General features: G+C 40.9%; 1 protein-coding gene across 2 annotated transcripts in view; it reads left to right on the forward strand.

The window, feature by feature from the left end:
* LOC105558948 (single-minded homolog 2) overlaps nucleotides 1-22,712 on the forward strand; it is a 50,005-nt gene that overhangs the window by 24,000 nt on the left and 3,293 nt on the right. For both annotated transcript variants that reach the window (XM_012006916.1, XM_012006915.1), the window contains exons 2-8: nucleotides 10,920-11,225; nucleotides 12,960-13,045; nucleotides 13,203-13,292; nucleotides 13,480-13,701; nucleotides 15,781-15,992; nucleotides 19,454-19,560; nucleotides 21,507-21,986. In XM_012006916.1, coding sequence (XP_011862306.1) covers nucleotides 11,051-11,225; nucleotides 12,960-13,045; nucleotides 13,203-13,292; nucleotides 13,480-13,701; nucleotides 15,781-15,992; nucleotides 19,454-19,560; nucleotides 21,507-21,986 — 1,372 coding nt within the window. In that variant the 5' untranslated portion in view covers nucleotides 10,920-11,050. The remainder of the gene's footprint in view (nucleotides 1-10,919; nucleotides 11,226-12,959; nucleotides 13,046-13,202; nucleotides 13,293-13,479; nucleotides 13,702-15,780; nucleotides 15,993-19,453; nucleotides 19,561-21,506; nucleotides 21,987-22,712) is intronic.

Consider the following 22,712-nt stretch of genomic DNA (forward strand, 5'->3'; position numbering starts at 1 on the left):
AATTACGAATCGTGGCAGGTCGTTGTCTAGCCGTTCAACGAATAATTAATTAACAAAAACATTATAAGGACGTTAACGTTTAAAAAACGGAAATTAATAAGGACATGAAAGTACAACGTATTTAGTGTATGATACAATTAACGTAACAATAAACGGACTCAAAGCGGAGCCGAAACGTTCGATTGCGTAGATTGTATCATAAATTAAATTAAACGCACCAATCATATTTTTATTATATGAACAATCGTATTGTACTCTCACGCTCTTATTGATTTCGGTTTTTTGAATAATTAATTAATGCAAATAATACAAAGTGTAGTTTATGATACAATTAACGCAACACAATAATAAACGGACTCAAAGCGGAGCCGAAACGTTCGATTGTATCATAAATTAAATTAAACATACCAATCATATTTTTATTATACGAAAAATGGCATTGTACTTTCACAATATTGATTTCGGTTTTTTTAAAATAATTAATTAATCCAAATAATACAAAGTGACGTGGAATACTCTTGAAAATATGTGTTAAATTAATGCAGGTGTCAGCACATCTGGCGAACGCTCTCGCGCGGACGTCTCTTAAAGCCGACGCGAACACTCCATATTGTCGTACGACCGGCGACAAATCGGTTATCCCGCCGGCGCGCTCGATCGAGACGACGGCGGGGGATGAAATCTGGCGATTCGGTTGTTTGTTCTTTTAGCGCGACAGCTACGACGGCTAACGGCGCGGCGTATTTTCGGCATAAACTTCGCCCTGTATGCCGAGGCACGCAGTATGCTAATAATTTGGGCCGCCGCGCCGTCCCGGTGATCTTATGTCATCGATGTCGACGACAGAAATCAAAATGGGGTTAACGAGGCCGAGACGGCGTATCGTACATTGAGGTGGACTATGTATACGAATGTGTATCATTATCACAAAGTGTTTTAATAGCGTGGGCTAATTTAACAATATTGAAAACAACACGGGAAGCAAAATGTAGCTGTCGTAGCTGAAAACTGCACGTGGCATCTAAATTTCAATTGTAAAATGTGGACAGCAACTATTTGGTTATGACATCTAATGTTTTGCCACTGTGCCTATTGCGTTAGGTGCGACAGCAAACCGTTTGCTGCGGTTTAGAAATTTATAGTTTTGGCAGCAGAATCTCTTTAGCAAACTATGATTACTTACGGTAGTGAAGAAATTTTTTTTCCAGTGAATGAGTCTAAATTTTTTGAAAATGCATCAGTCAAATTAAAGCGAGTTTTGGAACGGATTACGTGTGTTCGCAATGCAATTTCGTAAAGCGCGATAAAGAAGATCGTTAATTTCGTCAAAGTTTGTTTAAATCCATATTAGAATAACAGATCGGAGAAATATGGACATCGTTGAATACAGGATTTACGAAAAAAATAACATATATGTAATTGATAGAATAAAATATCAATTAAAATCTTGCAGTTATTTATGTTAGTTGTCGTATATATTATATAGAATTGCCTTTTCAAACTTGTCGGTAAAATGCGTAGACGCAAATAAAAAATTCTTGAACCGAAGCATTGGAAGGTGAAGGACAATTTCCAAGCTTCGAAACGTACACGGAAAATAAAATATATACGTAATACATAGTATACACTTGTTCGCGTTTTCACGTTGTATAAATCAATTTGAAAAGTGGCCGCTGTGCCGTACGTGAGAATATTTTCCAGTAACAGACTACGCCGAGGTAAAAACTGAATCGGGGATAATGGACCCGAGATGAAAAACTGCAGGGACATTTTTCAATCGAGAATTTTTGAAAAGTGTCTTTGTGCAAACAGTCTCAGGTGTGCGGAGAAATATGCGGTTCTCTGAATCCATGAAAAGACAAGTTAACGCAAATCCATCCTGCTGCGTTGGAGTTTACTGGTAGCGCAGCATAGCGGTAGCAGCCTCGGCAGGAAGCGATCCGATCGTTTTCGTGCGTGACCGGCTGAATGCAACGCGAGCGAGCGCGAGCTTGCAACTCTGCTGGGGCTTAACCTCGGTCTCACCTACATTTTCGGCTATGGCGTCGCCCATTCTTGTATCAGCGATGCGGGGCATTTCTCGGGATATACGCCCCCGTCTCGGTGATCCGGCGAAAAGATAGGGGCGCCGCGGGACCACGGGGGCGCGCGCGCGATTCATCATCCCCGATTCGGCTGAGAGATTCGACCCGGGGCCGAAACCCCATTCAGCGATTGTACGACGCGGCGGTGTCGCGTGTGCCTGCGCATTTTAACGCGCGAAAGTTGCTGTAGGTCGTAACTTGAACATTTGCCGGCGACGATCGACGATTTTTATTTTACGATTTGGCTCGACCTGAGGAGTGGGATCTGACTATTTTGTGCTGCACAAGGGGGCGAGACGGAATACGATCCCTGCCTGATTCTGTAAAACTTGTTCACGCTCGAGAGCGAGAATTTGTAAGACCGAAAATACAGTAGGGATAGTAGGCATAAAACCGTAAGAAATTTGTCCAATCGCAGTCGACCCTTACGTCTTCTGAAGAATGCCTCTGCAGGTGGGACCCCGGGGGCGACTCGTTTATAGTGCGGAGGATGGTCCGAAGAGAGGGTTTTTTAGCTGGTATTCCTGCTTCACGGGAGAGTCCGGCATAACCATCCAGGACCGGCCTGATGGTACGCGTAAAGGCGTTTTTCCCTCTCTCGGAACAAAAAAGAAGTCGACTCTTACATTCGGCTGTGATTGGTCGATCCCTTACCATCAATAACCAACGATTACTAATGTGCGTTCAGAAACGCCAACCGGATGCATTTCTTCTTTCTCTCTCTCTCTAATTTTTTATTATACTTTTTTCTACATTCTAATTGTTTATTATACAAAAGTTCTTTCTCACTTGTAATTATTTTTCCGGCGTAGCTTGTCTAACGCTTTAGGGGACTTGTCCTAGAGCGTTTAATGAATAAAGATCCTTCCGCTTAGCACTGGGCGAGCTGACAATAAAATAATATAGATAAATTCCATAATGAAGTTCCATTCTTGAAACTCTGAATTGTCGAGCAACAATTCTCTGCGATTTTATTTTAATTTGAAGCCAACCGGAGTCGCGTCGAATCAATTAAAACGGAGCACGGTGAAAGAGGGGGACAATCCACGGCTGTTTCTTGCGCGTCCAAATAAATAAACTGACCAGTCAAGCGAATATAGAGCGAACAGTTGCGATCGCTTTCGACTTGTCTCGTCGAGAACCGGCGGCCACTCGCCGCTAGAACTGTCTTGAAAATAAAAGGTGAAAAGAAAGACAAGCATGCGTGTAATATAGGATAGAGAAGGGGGTCGATGGAGCCCGCATCGCGTAATGGGAATTTACGGAGCGCTGCAGACAATAGCGGGTGGCAAAGCACGTAGTCTCTCTAATTCGGATAACACTGGCGCGATTCACCGGTGCGGGGGCGCGTAACACCTATTTACCCTGTTCCGGCGCTCGCAGAATAGAGACGCGGCGCGCGCGTGCGGATGTGTCATTTCTCACGGGCGCGCGGCCTCATCCCGCGCGACGGCCAGAGGGTAGGACGCGGCGCGGCATTACGATACGAAAATAACGGCCGGCCGGCCGGGCACGCGTGCAAATCCCGGCAAATATTATCTCTGCCTGTTTCGCGCGGACAGCCCCTCCTCGTATTTGCGCGAAAAGTACCCGGACGTACGTCGCGTCGGCGCGCGGGTCCTCTCCACCCCGCGCGCGCGAGGAACCTCCGGCGATTTCGCCGCGCGACACGACGGCTCGGGGGAGCCTCTCCGCGCGATCTACATAATGCGCCTCCCCGCCGGTTGCGCCGTCGCCATTTACTTCCCTCCTCGAGGAATTTCCATAAGAAATGCCGCGATAAAGATAACAAGTTACAGGCGGCTCTCTCTCGCTCTCCGTTTCTCTCCGCTTCCGCCGCGCCCAACGTTTTCGTGAGATTTGTGGCCAAATTTTTTCTCGCTTTGGCGTCACGCGTCACGTGGTGCCACCGGACATTCGCACTTCATTCTGTCGCGAAACGTTTTATCGTAATGTCATGTAACGTAACCCTGGTAGAAACGTCATTTTTTGAGCGGTTACTAGACAGTTGTATTAACTTTTGTCTAGTAACTGAGAGGTAAAATCACTTGGAATTTTAAACGAGATGTAACGCTTCTCTTACAGTTACTGCACATACGAACATATGAACGTGTTGCATTCTACGTAGATTTAAAAAGAGGAAGATTTTGGAAGAGAATTATATGGGCGTCATTTTTTCTAACGGTCCATTAGCTTCTCGTGCGCGAGGAGTTCTTTCAGCTGGAATTTTTTGTCTACCTCGATAGATATATATATATATATATATATATATATATACAACAGTATTGATAATCGTTATCGAATACACCGTTGTAATACACCGTTTCTCGCTTGATATATCGCGGGGACTCGACGCTATCGACACACATACAGCGCGATCGACGTACCTAGATAATTGCACGTCATTCTTCCCGCGCCGTCCCTCCTCAGTTTCTCTTTTATCCGTGCAAAAAGGCCCGGGATTTATCCGGGCGGGCGCCAGGTGAATCCATGAGATTAGAAGAAAGATCCGTTAATTGGACGACGGGGACAGATACCGGCGGTCGCAAATTGGATTGCCCCGTCCTCTCTCGCCGCGCTTACTTACTATACCGCGGATATCGATTATAGTCGTAATGGTGTGTAATAGATATCTGTAAAAATCCGCGGACGATTTTGACAAATGAAGAGCAACGCGCGATTGTCGGGAAGCGCTGATTGATGAATCAGAAGATGCGATTCTCTTTGCGCGCGTTGCGAACATTCCGGCGTGCCGAGCGACGCGAGACTTAATGAACGGCAAGTTAATATTCATCAATGTGATTTTGATATTATTGGTGGCGAGTCCATACGTTACAGTTCTTAGATTAACAAGAGGGCAGCGCTTAAGAAAATGAAACAATTAAGAAACAGTTACAAATCTCTTTCTACCTGCGGATGGGTCGTTTCTTTATAAAAAAAAAGAGGTTTATGATTCACATTATACGTAAGTATAAACACGAAAAGTGTTGGGGAAAACCCAGATTGTTTTTTCCTATACGAGTATGTAACTGTTATCTTACACTGTGGGAACGTAATTTTATTATTATAAAATGTAATTACATTTCTTCCGCACGTATTACAAAATATATATACGTGCGTGTGTGTGTGTCTTTTATAATACACGCGGAAGAATAAATGTAATTACATTTTATAAAAATGTTTGGTCAATTTAGTTTCATTATCGTAAATTATAGGCTTTCATTGCTTAGGCAGAGGTGAAACGGGTAACTCTTGCTATATAGTATAAATTTCTAGTAGAAACGTTTTATGACCATTGTGCTCTAGGCATCATCCGCTCTTTCAGTTTTTCTAAGGGAACACATACATTCATACGTGTACGCACACTACTGGAGTGTTCCTGACCCTTCCCCGGGCTGACCCTGCTAAGGGTGGAGTTTAAAATAAGGGTGGTGCCTCTCGCAGCTTACCTATCCCATCGCAGGAAACAGCGTTGGTCGGGATGAGCAAGAATAAGGCAAAGCAGAAAGACGACATTGGTTCGCCGTCAAGAGAGACGCCAACGTTCGAATTAAATGCAGCTTAGTTGAGTTTAGCGCGCGATGCACGACGTGCGGATCTCCTTTTTAAGTTTGTACATCGTCGTATCACCATCGGCAGCATGGCACCGATCAATAAATGCCAAAACAAGTCGGATGTCCCGGAAAGTGATCGTTATATTAAAATTTGGAGACAAGAAGGGAAACAGGAAGGTACGAGTAAATTCCTTTGTAAATTCGTATTGATTTTTATCAGTGTACACAGAGAGAACGGTTTCTTCGAATTTAATAAATTTTATTAGATTCAAAGAAATTTATCTTTTGGAATAGTCCAAACAAACCAATTGTTGTTTCAACAAATATGATTATTCTCTTTAATCTAAACGATATTATTGTTTCATTCAAACAGCATTATCGTTTGATAAAAAATATGTGAAACAAATGTATATGCATACATCTTTCTCCCTCTACATTAGAATTTTCCCTTCATTAAAAGAAGAAAGATAAACACTGAATTAGTACACTCTGTTCAGCCATAATAAAAAATAGACCATTAAATGATTAAACTGCGTCTGCTGATGCGGTCGCTTATATGTATATCATAGCTGCCGCGATTTTACTTACGAGTTCGGCGGCCATCTAGCACCAAACTTTATAAGCGCCTGGCCAAATAATATAATTATTTCATTGAAAGATATTACTTCAAATAATAGTGTTTTTTCTATCAAATAATACAGGTTGTTTGAATAAAACAACAAAATTCTTATTCAAAACATATAATGTTTCGTATAAGCATATATTGTTTTAATGAAACAAATTTCAACCAAATAAATAGGAATACTAAATCCAAAGAAACCTTTCTCTCTGTGTACTATCGAGTCCGACCTTTGTCAAAGATGTCAAAGGTGTTCATTAATTACCTTGAGAAAAATGGATGAGCTTTTGAAAGACATTGGAAAAAAGCTCAATGCTGGGTTTTCCCCGGTGAAGGAGAGAAACCGAAAATTCGAGATAGAGATATGTAGTTCATTTGCTACTGCTTTTTCACTCTAACATTTATAGCGACTCTTGCAGTCGCCACATCTTCAGAAAGGATTTCTGTTACCGAGACAAAAAATATTTTTGACGCATTTATATTTCTCACAACCTTATTTAGTATAAAAATAAGACAATATCAAAATAAAATCGATAATTCTTATTCTTCTCTATCGAATTGAAAAAGATTAACATACTATATTGAGACAAGAGTAACTTATATAAATGTAAGTTTATATATTCTTGCGTTTAGAATAAATTTCCTCTTTATCTTACAACGCACGAAATTGGCACCGCGATATTCGACAAAAAACGATACATACTATTATTTTATTCTAGATTTTAGAATTTTTCATTTAAGATTAAAATATTCCTTTCTCTATAATAAATATGATTGGCGCTATATCGATTCTATTTTATACATTAAAGTGTAATAGCATTGGATCCAGAAATTTTTTCTGTGGGTGCATATTTCTTATCTAGTATAATATATGTCGTTGGGAAGTACCCATTCCCATACAGACTAAAGAAGTGAGAGGAAACAGTAAACACTCAGGAACATTTTTGGTTAAATTTGCACTTTACAAACGGGGCAATTATTATAATATTACGCGTTGAATTTTTCCTGTGAACACGGACACGCGCGCGCGCAAAGTATAGTGCCTGTGAAACGTGGAGGTTCATATGAAATTAAGTCTCGTAAAAATATCCCACGCTTTAAATCGGTAGCCGGAGTGAATTTCTCGAGTGTTCTCCAACACGCGCGGTCGATGCGAAAGGGATTTTGACCGCGACGTCGTTCGCGAGGTGATACTGCGCGAATGCCGCGTAACGACGACGTTGAAGCTCCTCGTTATAAGAAACGAAAGCAAAGGGAGCAAACCGTCATTAAAGCGCCGGCGAGAGAGCAACCTAACGATGTAGCTACCCGGACTTCTCTCGAATGGAAATTCGCTTGAATAATGCATTTTTTTACCGCTCTATCTCTGCATTCGTGACGGTTCCGACCGACGCTCAATATCTCTCGATTTCCCTTGGATAAGTATCTTATCAAGCGCGAAAAATGCGCTCTGTCTTTCTGTTTATTTTAGAAAAGTCATTACTCTGTCTTCTCTCTCTCTTCCCCCCCCCCCCCTCTCTCTCTCTCTCTCTACGTATATAGAATGAAGATTTTCTATATACGTAACGACGACGACTGTATACGTAACGATATTCCTCAATATTTATAAATGAAGACTTTTATTGAAGTAGAAAAATCGATCTTTCGAACATAATTTCGACAATTCTCTAGGATAATGTTACTTATCCAATTCCATGTTTTGTAGAAATTATTTTACACGAAATTTCCACCTGACGTAAATTGTTATTTCGGGACAAAATACAATAGTGAGTTTCAACGATCTTTCTGCCTACAATTAACACGCATGAAATGGATTATTCAATTAATAAAACATCCAGTAAGCTTTAAAACCTGATAAAGGAAGTGACGGAACGAGTTTTCTCCGCGAGAAAGTATTATAAAATTATAACAAAAATATTACTACGCATTATTTCCACATATCTCTCTTTTTAACGAAGAAATTTACCTTAAAATTCTAATCTCGTCCTCTCACTGATTTATGAAACGCGCAAGTTATGAGTACGATAACTCATATTTTAGGATAACTCATAATAAACAACCACGATCATTGATTATTAGGAAAATGCCAAACGGAAACATACGCAATGTAGCGACGAATTTGCATGTACATTATTTCGCTACTAGGAAGAATTATTTCCAAGACGCGCGCACGCATACACACACACGCGCGTGCACAATGCACATATCTTAACGTCTATTATTCTTTTTTGGCACACTCGCGAAAGCCACGTAGAAACATTTGTTCGCGCCCATTGCGTTATCGGAAAAACTGCGGACCGTTGGAAACGAAATCCGAGGAAAAGTGACGCCGCACTCCAAGAATGAGTGGCTCCCACTTTGTGATCGAATCTCAAGAATTATTTTTGAGGATTATCGCGGGTGCAAATTAGAGTACGCTCCCGACCGTCGCCATTTTGTGCGACGTTTGAAACACGTGGTGCGCACTACTGCGAGAAATTGATCTTCGTAGAATAATTAGATGAAAATTATTTACAATTAATATGCGTTAAAAAATTTTTCTCAAATTTTCTAGTCATCACATCAAGCGAAGTTTCTCACCTCGTTGTTGTTATATGAGAGAATAACACGTATCTTTTGCTACTCTCACCGTTCCAATCCAAGTAAATAAATAAATTAAATTTTTTGTAACGTGAGCAGCATTTCGAAAAATTCATGTATGTTCGAATATTCTGGAAAACAAATCGTTTTTACAGCCGGTCGTATGTACATATAATAATTGAATCGTGACCTCCTATTTTAAATAGATATGAGTTCGCGGAGATACGTAACGTGACAGTGCAGGCTCTTCGAGTGTAAGTTTTCTTTTTGCCGATTTATAATTTCGAAATTCGTCACGTGCCCGCAAAGTTTTGTGGGAAATTAAAAAAAAATTCGTAGTGCCTCAATTCTACGGATTATATGGGACGTGTCCATAGAGACGGTTCTATTTCATCTGGGAAAAATGTAATTCGGCTTGAAAGCTTCGGACGTGATTTCGAAATAAAGTCACGACCGCCAATATTGCAAGACAAATAATTGCGCCTGCAAAATTCCGATCTCTACGGAGCCAATGGCACACCCCGTTATCCAGGGCGAGTTATGCACGAAGCGTAAAAAGCTGTATGAAATTTTTACAGCATTGCCCGACACGTCGGTATAACAGCTAGGTAGGAAAACATTATTTCGCGTCATTTTAGAAATAATAAATAATTACAATACATAAATATTCGCGATGTCAGATATATTTCATAGTTCATGATATAAAATTTTCTAGTGACGATATTTAATGGCAAGTGCTATCTATTAGCGAAGATAGATGGCGAACATAGGTAGATAGGGTGGCGTCCTAGAATTGCGAGGACGGTGTGACAACTTTGGAGCATTCTGTGCGTAACACGAGGACAGGACGGGCAAACGCCCATATATTTCGACCGGATTATCGGCAGTGCCGGGGTATCGGGTGTTACTTCGGCATTCCCGCCGGCGACATTAACGATGACGATGAATTGCGATTATGGCGGGCGTGGAGCTCGAACTCCGCGTAGTCAGCCGCGTAGCGGAGTTAAGTTAATTCAGCCGGGTATGCTGATAGCGCGACTACTTTATGCTGTCGTTTGTGCAATTCGCGATATTGCTGCATCGATTTTGCATGCACGCACGTAGGTCGCGCATGCCTAGTCCCCACCCCCCGTCGGTCGCGCACGTGAACCCTTAATGCCACTCTTGACGTATTAAGTTCCATCCTTAAGAACGACGTGCGTACACACGCGCGATAACATCGAGGAATTACGAGTTTCCTTCCCTCAATTTTCATCAAGAATGTGACGTCAAATTTTTTTCGGAAAATATTGTGCATTAAAATAAATACGCCACTTGTTTAATTTTACAAATAATTACGTATTTCAACTTTTGTTAATTTGCTGACAAATTATTGTACATGCAATTTATATATACAGAGTGTACCTGCATTGGTGACAAATATTTTAATGACAAGTACTTTGTAACATTTTAAGATGAAAATTCTAATACGAAAATATTGAGGCTAGAATTTCGCGCGCAGTTCGACATTTTCACATTAGAAATTTCGTCTTAAAATGTTACAATATTTTTTACCAGTTTAGGCACACCCTGTATAATATTAGCAACCTTTATAATTTCTCAACTATTTTAGAATTTAATTACAAGTAAATTTTAATTTAATTTAATTTTAATTAGTCTTCGTACATACTTCATTATTTAGTGACAAAGTTGTAAGGATTTTCCAGACTTAAGAAGCACAATATACTGTATATTCGTTTAGATACAAATATAATATTTGTTAATTTTAGAAATTCAAAGTCCTTAAAATTTTCAAAATTCTTAGAACTTTCTCAACAAATAATCAAATCAATAGGAAGACAAATCAAGATTAAGTAAGAATTTAATTAACATGTAATGAAGTTTTAAAATAAAGTCTAAAATTAGTCTAAAGAAGTCTAAAAATTAAATGCTGCTAAACAAACTGCACAAAGCTGTCTACTCGTTCATTTCTATACAATAATTATAGCTATAAGTTATTATATTGCGTTAATAAAATACAAATTTTTATTTTTGCGTTACACACAAATATGCATGTAAAATGAAAATTCTTTCTATTTGCAGACAGCAGTCCTCTTTCAGACACACTGGATCTGAGCCCGCCTCCACTTCCTCCTCATCAATATCATCATAACAACAACAATTCGAACGGCATCGCTAGCTCCACCACGTCTGGTGGTTTGCAGGAGATCGTGATGAAAGAGAAAAGCAAAAACGCAGCGCGGTCGCGCCGCGTTAAGGAGAATCAGGAGTTTTTGGAACTGGCGAAGCTACTACCACTTCCGGCCGCCATTACTACGCAACTGGACAAGGCCAGCATCATCAGACTAACCACCAGTTATCTCAAGATGAGAGCCGTCTTTCCTCATGGTAACGAATATACCCATTTGGAAAATCTTACTTTTATTTGTTGTAATTCGGTCTTTTATATTAATCGCATATATAACAATACATTTATCGGCGTATGATAATGCCAGCTGCTTATCGAAATCAATCTAAAACCGGCAGAACGATTACGCTTCATCCAAATTGCAGTAATTGAGCGTAGCCGCGGATCAACGCCTTTTTTTTATCTTCACCAGTTGTTATAGGGCTGGTATGAATTTAGCAACCGGACTCTTACGCGCAAAGGGCAAATAGTATCGGATGAGATGGATGTGATTGCGCACTTAATGCATTGTTAGTCCCCAACGCTTTGTAAGCAAAGCATGGGGGCCGTTATAGTGTTACAATGGCCTCCCCCAGTTCGATTCCCCCTCTCGCGGCATCGGCGAATTGAATTTCAAGTGGCTGCATCCCTCTAGAACGGCCGTCCCCGTCTTTATTCTCGGGGAAAAAGAGACGCGGCGTCCTCACGGCGACGCTTTTAAGGGCGCGTTTCGTCGAAAAGCGAGCGTGAAATTTCTCGAGAGGCTCATCGCCGTCGATTATTCTCGCAAGATTAACCCTTTACAATCCAAAACAACCGTCGGGAATCGATCAATGTTAAATGAGACGCTATATGGTTTACCAATTGTGGTTTACTATGACAATTTCTCCACCAATAATCTTTGAAAATAATATCGACGTTACATCAGATCTCGATAAATCCATTTTTGACGATTCCTCGCGTTCTATCTTGCGCCCTATGTTTGTTACATTGAATTCCGAATGATGTAATCTGGATGTAACACGGCGATAGCGGGGGATTTTGAACCGAGACTATTTCTTTCTTCGAGATGGATCGAGCTGTCTATCAAACGTACGCTATTGTACCTTGACATAATAAAGATCGTAAAATCTGACACGTGTCGTGTATTGAAACAGCATGATCGACGATTCTTCCAAGGAATATCAAACTCGAAAGAAATATGCGCTAGGGCACACGAGGTCTGAAACGTCGTACTCGACTATGAACACGTACATATGTAGCACGTGATGCGAGCGACTAAACTGAAGTCTACTTGCGTACAAGAGAATAATTTGTTATCAATTAGGTATCAGTTCCTTATTTTGTTGCGTATTTTTATACGTTTCGATAATTTCAAAGTAATTTTCTTTACTTTGTGTATCTCTTAATCTCTTGATTTCCGACAGTGCTTGCCAACGCAATTTCACTGTCGGAAATCGAAGAAGGCGAATTCAACAGATGCTTGTTCTTTGCTAAATCTCACTAGGAGAATAACCCTACTGCGCGCCATAATTAATGCGCAGATACGTGATTGTAGATGCGATTATCTATAGTGCATTGAAACATCGCCATGATAACATATTCATATCAGATTGAAGACAAGAATAAGATCAGGTTCAGGCTAGCGTTTGTATTCTTTTTTTTCTTTTTTTGTATAAATATTGAAAATTTTCAGATTTCATATTTTAAGTTAAAAGGTCTGTATGTACAAAAAAAAATCTTCCTTTACGGAACGTCAATTACTTGTGGAAATGTCAGTTATTGTTACAGCAATTTGAAAAGTGTAAATTCAGCAAAAGTTGTCTCACACACGATGTGTATTGCGGCAAACGCAAGACATTTTACCGAGAGAAAGTGTACACCTTCAAACAGATGTGTGCTCACACTCGATATTAAAGGCAGAGGATTGATTCAATGATTGATTAATTTTTCAGGTCTCGGAGACGAGTGGGGTGCCGTACCGCCGCCCAACAATCCCTTAGAGGCCGCCATCAAGGAACTCGGTTCACATCTTTTGCAAGTGAGTGATCGTTCATACTTTCATTGATTTATGAGGCAAATGTAGATTTAGAGTACAATTTTCTACAAGCGGAAAATTTGCAAATTTAATTACGGCTCAAAAACACTCACGTGAGTCGTAGGTTGACACTGTGATAACGGACTATTTCTGACTGCAGACACTGGACGGCTTTATCTTCGTTGTGGCACCGGACGGGAAAATTATGTACATAAGCGAGACAGCTAGCGTACACTTAGGTTTGTCACAGGTGGGAGATATCCCCTCTTTTATTAGAAATAATTCAATTTTAATAATCGAATTTCTCGCGCACAATTGCGTTGTTATATGTTGTGTGTGTCATATTATCAGAGCGTGTGCATGTTACGTTGCCACGCCAGGCAATGGAAGTCCGCGTTTATTCGGAAACTATTGACGGAGGCCGTTCATATGTGCAGGTGGAATTAACGGGAAACAGCATCTACGAGTACATTTATCCGGAAGATCGCAACGAGATGGTTTCCGTGCTGAATCTTCCGCAGAGCCCTGCGGATCTCGCGGGCTTCACATTCCCGCCACCGAATTCGCGAGGTGAGATAGAATTGGAACGTGCCTTTCTCCTCAGAATGAAGTGCATCCTGGCGAAAAGGAACGCGGGTCTTGTCACGGAAGGATACAAGGTAATTAAGAAAAAGTAAAGATAAATCTGATTAATAGTTTCGACAGTGTAACATACTGGCTGAAATTGATCCTTGCCGCCGCGTATATATAATATAATAAACGCGTCAATATGCTCGAAACGTTCTCGGGGATAGCACACATTTCTTCCAATGATTGTGTTACTATTACGCGAGTACATTTTGACGCTCGATCAAAAATTTTCTTAAGGATAACACGTCACTCACGATTGAAATAAGTTTTGAATTGCACGTATATTATAACTTTAGTATTATAATTTTATTAATTAATATTGTAATAAAGATAAAAACGTATCGAGCAAAAGTAGGAAATGTTCCGCGATCAAATAAAAAAAAATCTTTCCGCCACTCGCTTTCACGAACAAGCTGCAAATATGTGTGCGGCAAGGATCAATTTTCAGCCAGTATGTTACACTGTCGAAACTATTAATCAGATTTATGCAATCCGCCGTGTAAATGCGAGAAATCGCGTACGGACGCTAATCCCGATTTATGAACGGCCTTAATTTTCCGCAATCGAGTAAAACTGCTCGTATTAACCACCCCGGGGTGGATATCGCTAAACTTTCGACATATGCTCGGGCAATAACGACGTCGCTATTGTTCTGGGACGGAGGGAGGTGACGAGAGAAGGTGAAGGGACCTGCGATATACCTTGCACTTGCTAACCGAGGAAGGCAGTCCTCGCGGAGGAAAATGTTCGACAAATAGCTCGTTCAAGCCGTAGCACGACGGATGACGGTAACCCTCGACGAAATCGCGCATAAAGATCCCCAATGACGACGAGCGTAGTCATGAATGCAACCCCTGCGAGCTGTTAGATCAACCGAGAGAGTTTTGGGCGCTTGCTGTAGGGCGAACTTATCCCTATGGTACTTACACGCACAAAGGCGGATTGTAGTTGGCTTTTCTTTTATCGACGCGCGAGCGGAAATATCCGGATTAACGATTGCGTGAAATTCGAGTGAGAACGAGGAGAGAACCTGCCCCCAGTGTCATCTGAGAGCGATATCGATACCTCTTGAGAAATATTATTAAGTCTCGTTAAATTAGCCTTGATTTTACGATGCAATCCGCCCGTGTCTGTCCCCGCCTTAAAAGCACAATTTAAAGTAAATTTGAGTGCATCGCGGATGCGTAATTCGTTGCACACGCATCATTTTGACATTTTAATAAGCCTGTCGAGACTCAGCTCGCTTTGTTCGGTCAGACGCGCGTGAGTCCGCTACCGGGGTGAGATTAAAAGCAGTCGACCGCCCTCGTGTCGAACTCCACTCTTCTTTAACTCCCTTCGAGTCCCTCTCGCGCCGCGACGCACGCCGATGCACCGGAATTGCATATGAGGTGATGTATGCAACGCGGGCATAATAAGGGGCCTATTTGCTTCACAAATTCGCCCGGCACTCGAGACCGGAGCGTGACGTTCGGTGAGGCTTTTTTCGCATCGCCTCAGCAGTCATTCAATTAAGCAGGAATTGTTAATTTGCCGTGTTGTTCCGCGCGAACGTCCGTACTTCAGCCGCGAGGGAATCTTACTCGAGTATCACACTTTACGCGTTCGGTCAAGGAATAACGTGAATGCATCTCGAATCGCGAGTGCGCATGCAATGACGACGTGTTACGCACTACACGAATTTATTAGGACGGCAAGTGAAAAGAGAATATTAACAAAGTAATAAAATGTATTCCTTTCTAAAGATTTTCTTAAATAAATGTCACTGGTGCGAGCACCAGTTTCTCTAGTCCCACCCCTTCTCAAGATGATTTTAATCAGTATTAAAAAGTATTGAAATGGAATTCTAGTTGAACGTAAATTTAGGGTTTTTTATGAGGAATATTGTTATTTTTATCACTTCTATAATAATAATAATTTTATACGTAAATAATTCAAGAATAGAAGCTTTTTCAAATAAAAATGAGAATCGTGTAAAAAGTTATCAGATGTGAAAATTTCACGTGTTGTCAAATTTGGGAGATATATAATCTAATTTGGAAGATGTAGAATTAGAAATTTCGTGAAAAAGGCGTAACATGGGCGATCTTTTCGTTTCGATGTTTCAGGTCATACACTGTTCCGGCTATTTAAAATGCATCGTGGAGGCTCCCATCGGCTCGGAATATGAGGACGGTGTTGGACGGTGCATCCGTAACGTCGGTCTAATGGCAGTCGGCCACTCACTGCCGACAAGTTCCATAACCGAGATTAAATTGCATCAAAACATGTTCATGTTTCGGGCTTCACTCGACCTGAAGCTCATATTCCTCGATGCAAGGTAAGATTTTGCTTATGTATGTATATATTTAGACCTATATTTTGTAGATATAAATATTTATGAAATTTCCCACGTCTATTTTTAACAAAGTCGCCATCACGTTTTCTTCTGTACTAGAAACGATAAAACGCGCGCTTCGCGCGCGCAGTTTGTGGTCGAGCATTGTATATTTTTAAGAATTTGTATACATGCGAAGAAGTAATTGTATGCGCAACGTCAATTTAAAATAAAAAGTAATTTGTCACTCACTGATACGGTTCGCAACAGCAAAGTTGTACATCGCTAACTATATAGGTTAAACTGTAACAATACAAAAATGTATACGATTAATTATTATAGACTAATTATGTAAAATCCAGACTATTGTATTAAATATACTTTATATTTAATATTTTTGAAAATAGGTATTTATTAAAATAATTATATAGAATACTGAAAGTCTTCCTTTTAAATATGAACTCACAAAATTTTATACGTATGGTTTTGTCTCTAACACTTATTCGAATCCACGTTCGAATCATTAGAATAAATAAAATAAAAGCACAGAACAGATGCTTTATTTTGCACAAGTAGCAAATAACAAAGGTTTAAGACACTTACCTTACGATTTCTCTGCCGTTGCCCGATGCCGCCTAAGCCTGCTCCTCCTCTTACATTTTCTTGATGCACTTACACTCACACACTCGCAAAAATCGATCGCGCGAAATTTCGGACACTCCCGTACGCGATGTAAAATATCGTGAAATGCAGTAAGCGACGTTCTTTACTTCCTGCCCGTTCGAGTTGCGAAGAACGACAGAACGAATTACAGCGCGAACGCCGAAGTCGCACAAATATCTCTCTCTCTTCCCGAAAATGGAACAGATTACACGAAATCGATAGATAGTTAAAAGTGCGGTGTGTAAACGAAATGTAACCGCGACAACGTACCACGGTTTACTTTCATATTTTAGATGAGTTAGTCTCGTAAAATATCCATGTACACGTTAATTAATAAAGAGCCGTCGCCTCAACGCGCAATTCGTTTCTCATTACAAGTTGTAGAAACTTAATAATTAATCTAGTAGCGTTACTTGTCACTGATAAAGGAGTCCAAATCAATAGCGTTTTATCCTTACATTCTTCACGATCGAGTCTTGGAAACCGACAACGCAAAAATAATATCACGCACGGAGCGACTCGCGCCACTGTTTGCCGGCTCGACATTCGGCGAGCGAGTGAGAGCGCGGCGACCTTTAGGTACAATGATGGTACGCAAAAACATCCTACGTCATCGCGCCGAGTGAAAAACAACAAAAAAACGTTGAGAATTCGTTGGCCCGCTTAATCGTCGTACAATACCGCGCCGAGTGAAAAACAACAAAAAAACGTTCGTTTTTGTGTTGAGAATTCGTTGGCTCATCTACGTAATGGAAAATTCCGTACTTATCACTCGCTCGCCGAACGTCGAGCTGGCAGACAGCAGCGAGAGTTGTTCCGTGCGTGATATTATTTTTACGTTACCGGTTTCCAAGACTCAATCGCGAAGAATGTAGGGATAAAACACTATTGATTTGTACACCTTTATCAGTGACAAGTAACGTTACTCGATTAATTATTAAGATTCTAAAACTTGTAATGAGAAACGAATTGCATGTTGAAGCGACGGCTCTTTATCAACGTGTATATAGATATTTCACGAGACCAACTCATCTAAAACATGAATGTAAACCGTGGTACTTTGTCGCGGTTACATCTCGTTTACGCGCTTTTAACTATCTATCGATTTCGTGTAATCTGTTTCATTTTCGGGGAGAGAAATCTGTGCGACTTCGACGTTCACGGCGTAATTTGCTCTGTCGTTCTTCGCAATTCGAACGGGCAGGAGGTAAAGAACGTCGCTTACTGCATTTCACGGTATTTTACATCGCGTACGGGAGTGTCCGAAATTTCGCGCGATCGATTTTCGCGAGTGTTGTGTCAGTGCAACAAGAAAATCTGAGAGGAGGAGCAGGCTTAGGCGGCATCGGGCAACAGCAGAGAAATCGTAAGGTAAGTGTCTTACATTTTTGTTATTTGCTACTTGTGCAAAGTGAATCATCTGTTCTGTGCTTTTATTTTATTTATTCAAATGATTCAAACGAGCATTCGAATAAGTGTTAGAGACAAAACCATACGTATAAAATTTTGTGAGTTCATATTTAAAAGGAAGACTTTCAGTATTCTACATAATTGTTTTAATAAATACCCATTTTTTTTAAATATAAAATAGAAAGTATATTTAATACAATAGTTTCGATTTTGCATAATTAGTCTATAATAATCGTATACATTTTTGTATTGTTACAGTTTAACATATATATTTAGTGATGTACAACTTTGCTGTTGAACAACAACTTTGATGTACAACTTTGTTGTTTAAGTCGATCGCTCTTGCACGGACTACGCGCCATCCCTCTTGTTTCTCTGTCATTAGTCGCAAGAGAAATAAATAGAAACTAGGAAATTATTTGCCTCTAAACGTGAAAGTCCCTCATTTAAAACAAATACTAAGAGAATTGCGTTTAAAATTATGTGTTTAGCACAGAGACACAGTTTAGCACAGTGTAAAACTAAAATTAATCAAATACAAAAACATTATTATATCTAGGTTTGTGTGTAAGTTTATATAGTCTCGGCAAGAGCAAACTATATCTTAAGCAAAACTTTTTCCTGAGGCCGGATCTCCTTGCGCTGCTAGAGGAAGCGAGCAGTGTTGACTCGAGCACCGGGACACAGTGGATTATTTATTTCCAATGTAATTATAGTTGGGTGTCGTATTGCGCCATTAATATTTCGATGGAGAGCCCGCGCAGTGCCCCCGGTTGAGAGGGATACGGCCATTAAAATCAGTTTCGTGTTACCGCGCTCTCTGCCGCGTATCCTCTTTTTTTTTCCTCTCCATCCACGGCAAATAAATATCCACCACCGGCGGTCCCGGCGAGCCCTACGCACCCGCTCGCTCGCACTGGGAACGAACACGTGACGTAGTATAAATATAACGCCGATAGAAGCGCGCGATGAAATTTTATACATACCGTCGATCGGAATCGGCTCGCGCGGATTGTGCAAACTCGCGACGCTCGCACCGTAAATCCCGGCGAAAACAAGCCCCGATCCGCGGAAAGCGATCAGCGGACCTATCTCTGTGGCCTCTCGGACTGTATCACCGCGTTGGAACGCTCTGTGATATCGGATGTTGCGAGCTGCACGGGGAATAACCGCGGTGGCGTTTCACACAAAATACGTGCGTCCCTTTACGTCAAAATTGTATTGAAGCGAGAATAAAAAGAAATTGATATTTCAATTAAATAAAAAACCACACTCCCGAAAAAACTTCAATGATTCTCCTTGGAGAAAATATATTGATGTACGAGCTCTTTGACGTAAGCGTGTTAGAATCGCGGTACCATAAATGTGTGATGTTTTGCATTTTATTGCAGAGTGGCTCAATTAACAGGCTACGATCCGCCAGACCTTATCGAGAAAACGTTGTACCATTATGTGCACGGATGCGACATTCTGCAGCTGCGACACTCTCATCATGTTCGTAAGTGTTTCATTGTGTTACTAGATGCAACTCGTATTAACACACCCTCGGAAAGGATTCCTGTTACCGAGACAAAAAATCTCCTTGACGCATTTGTATTTCTCACCACCTCATTTAGTATAAAACTAAGACAATATCAAAATAAAATCAATAATTCTTATTCTCCTCTGTTGAATTAAAAAAGATTGACTTACTATGTTGAGACGAGAGTAACTTATATTAATGTAAGTTTATATATTCTTGCGTTTAAAATAACTTTTCCCTCCATCTTACAACGCACGAAGTCGGTGATATTCCGTGATATTCGCTAAAAGACGACACTATCATTTTATTCCAGATTTTAGAATTTTTCATATAAGATTAAAATATTCCTATCTCTATAATAAATATGATTGGTGCTATATCGATCCTATTTTATGATACATTCAAGTGTAATAGCATTGGATCCGGAAATTTTTTCTGTGGGTGCAGATGATTTCATTAATACGCTGACATACGCTGGCATTTATAGCCATTTGTTTAGTAATAGAACATAGAGCGTTTAACTTTATCTTGTCAATTTAAGGAGGTTTCTTGCGTAATGACAGATAAAACTTGCAACTGTACAGAGTCAAATTTCAATTTTTCTACTTTTGGTCTGTTTATGCAGGAGCCACTTTAATGTGTAGCTCTGTATCGTCTACTTATTTACGCTCCTTTAAACACAATTTCATTTAATTTCATTCTCTCCTCCCCGGCTATTTAACAAATTTCAGGTGTATCTCGTGAGCCTCAGCTTTGCTGTGCTGTTTCGTTGCATATCAATATGAATATGTTTACCGAGATATTTATTAATAAAAAGAGATTCCTTCGTTTCCTCTTATGTAAAGTGCAAATATACCAGCCGCAGCATTTCTCCTCTGCTCCCAGCAGATTATGCTCTTACGTTTTCGCTCGTGTTTTTCCCGTCTTAAAGGTCACCTATTTTCGTCTGAATAATAACATCGCAAACATACAAACGCTCGAAAATATTTTCCCTCGACAGTTTCTCCGTTGACCGACGGTCCGGCGCGCGGATTCTCTCAAACGACGTCGACGCGATACGTCGATGAGGATAAGCCCTTTGCGGACGGAGAGTAGCTGACGCTGCTTAACTCACCGACGCGACGCCCTTACGAAACATCCTTTGATCTTACCTCGTGCCACTCGCGCGCCACGTATTTCCACTCTTTTTCATTTTTCCTCTCTCCTTGGAGCGCCGTCACGCGCGCTTATTCTAAGTATGTGGACACGTGGTGCACCTAGGGTGTACATTATTGATTGAACAACGTTGCCACAGCGCGCCGACGAAAAGAGACGGCTGCTGGGCGTGCGTCTATACGCGCGAAAGAGAATGAGAAAGAGAGAGGGGAAAAGGGGGGAGGAGAGAGTGACGATAAGAGCGCCGAGCGGGGTAGAAGCGAGGGAGGTTTAGCGAGAGGTGTGAGCGAGGTAGGAGGCTGTTACTGCTATCACTGTTTGAACAGACTCGCAGTTTCACGAGCGCGACTCGAAGGGAGTCTGACATAATGCCGCTAATGTCTGCGCCTGAGGATTGCGCAAATGTCATTCCGCTCGGTTTTTTTTGCGCGTGCGACGCCGGGATAGATAACTAGGATTTTTCTCAAGGAGCCGCAAACGGAAGACGCAATCTTTCTTGAATTATTAAAACTTTTTCCTTTTCAGCCCCGGGTAATTTTTGTTTTCGCTCATTTTTCATCCTAGCGCCATCATCAGAGATAGCAGCGCTAAGCTAAGGCTGACGTTCGGTTTTCTCTCGTACATCGGTTTTGTAAAATCCTGTTAAGTTGTTGATTTATCGTTCATTAATACAACGCGATTGTGCATCGTAAACTTTTACCTCGGGCGCAATGCAATTCTAACAATTCTTCGCTAATAGTTGGTGGGCACCATTGCCTTGTTGACAGTGTTGCGCAAAGGTCAGGCGACAACGAGGTACTACAGGTTTCTGACGAAAACCGGCGGATGGGTGTGGATGCAGTCGTACATGACGATCGTGCATAATTCGCGAAGCTCGCGCCCGCATTGCATCGTGTCCGTGAACTACGTCTTGACGGCCACCGATTCTACGGGCCTGATCCTGGACTGCGAGCAGAAGTCGTCCTGCTCGAGCCCGGGAAATCCGCCGAGCGCTCCCGTGTCGACGCCCGTCACGATTGGCGACCTGGACAATCACAGCCCGAGCCCGCCTTCTTATCGTAGCAGAACCAAGGAGCCACCCGATACCGATTACGCCGACAGTTCCGGCTATCCCAACTCGGAGTACATGGTGGGTTCGACCAATCACAGCCACTACCTGTCGTCCTCGCCGTACACGCCGCACAGCATCAATGGTGCAGCCCACGAGGACAGCACTTACTATCCGGACTTGTTTTACCAATACAGTGGTGAGTTTTACTGTTGGTTTTTATATCTTGGAAATTCATTTGCGTTCAGAGATGAGCGAATTAAACCAGTTTTACAAATTATAGAAAATTATTAAATACCAAAATATACAATATAATAAAGATTGAACGAGGGACGCGATTTCTCCGGACGCTTTTTTTCTGACAGGAAAATTTTATGCTATTTCCGTACATATTCATCTCCGCTCTCTGAAAGCCAATCAGTGGATTATCATTGAAAACAGTGAATAGTCAGTGATTTACAGTTATAAGTATACCACTGCAATTTTTCAGTGGTAATTTGCTGATTGACTTTTAGAAAGTGAAATGTTATTGTATAACAATCAGATATAACAGTATACTTTACACGGACGATGTGAAAATATCCATCAGGAGTGATGAAAGACTTTTGTGAGGCCAATAACACAACTCTACAAAAAAAAATTGTCTTTGTTCTAAAATTTATTTTATGAATTTTCTATTCATTATGTTTTAAAATAAAGGAAAAATACCCATATTCCTTAAAAAGTTTGCTTTTGTGGTAGTTATGATAATAAATCCTTTTTCTTGAGTTATCATATTAAAAAAGAGTATTCAATAGTTCTGATGTTTTTAAAAATACCGCGAAAAAATAAAGATGGCGTAACTGTCACACAGCGTCTACAGATGTCACTTAAGTGATAAACAACAATTAACTGTTTTGTAGAAGACTCAAAGAGGTTAAAATGT

This window comes from Vollenhovia emeryi, unplaced genomic scaffold (genome assembly GCF_000949405.1).
Source record: "Vollenhovia emeryi isolate VEMERY1.0 unplaced genomic scaffold, V.emery_V1.0 DF939303.1, whole genome shotgun sequence".
Lineage (NCBI taxonomy): Eukaryota > Metazoa > Arthropoda > Insecta > Hymenoptera > Formicidae > Vollenhovia > Vollenhovia emeryi.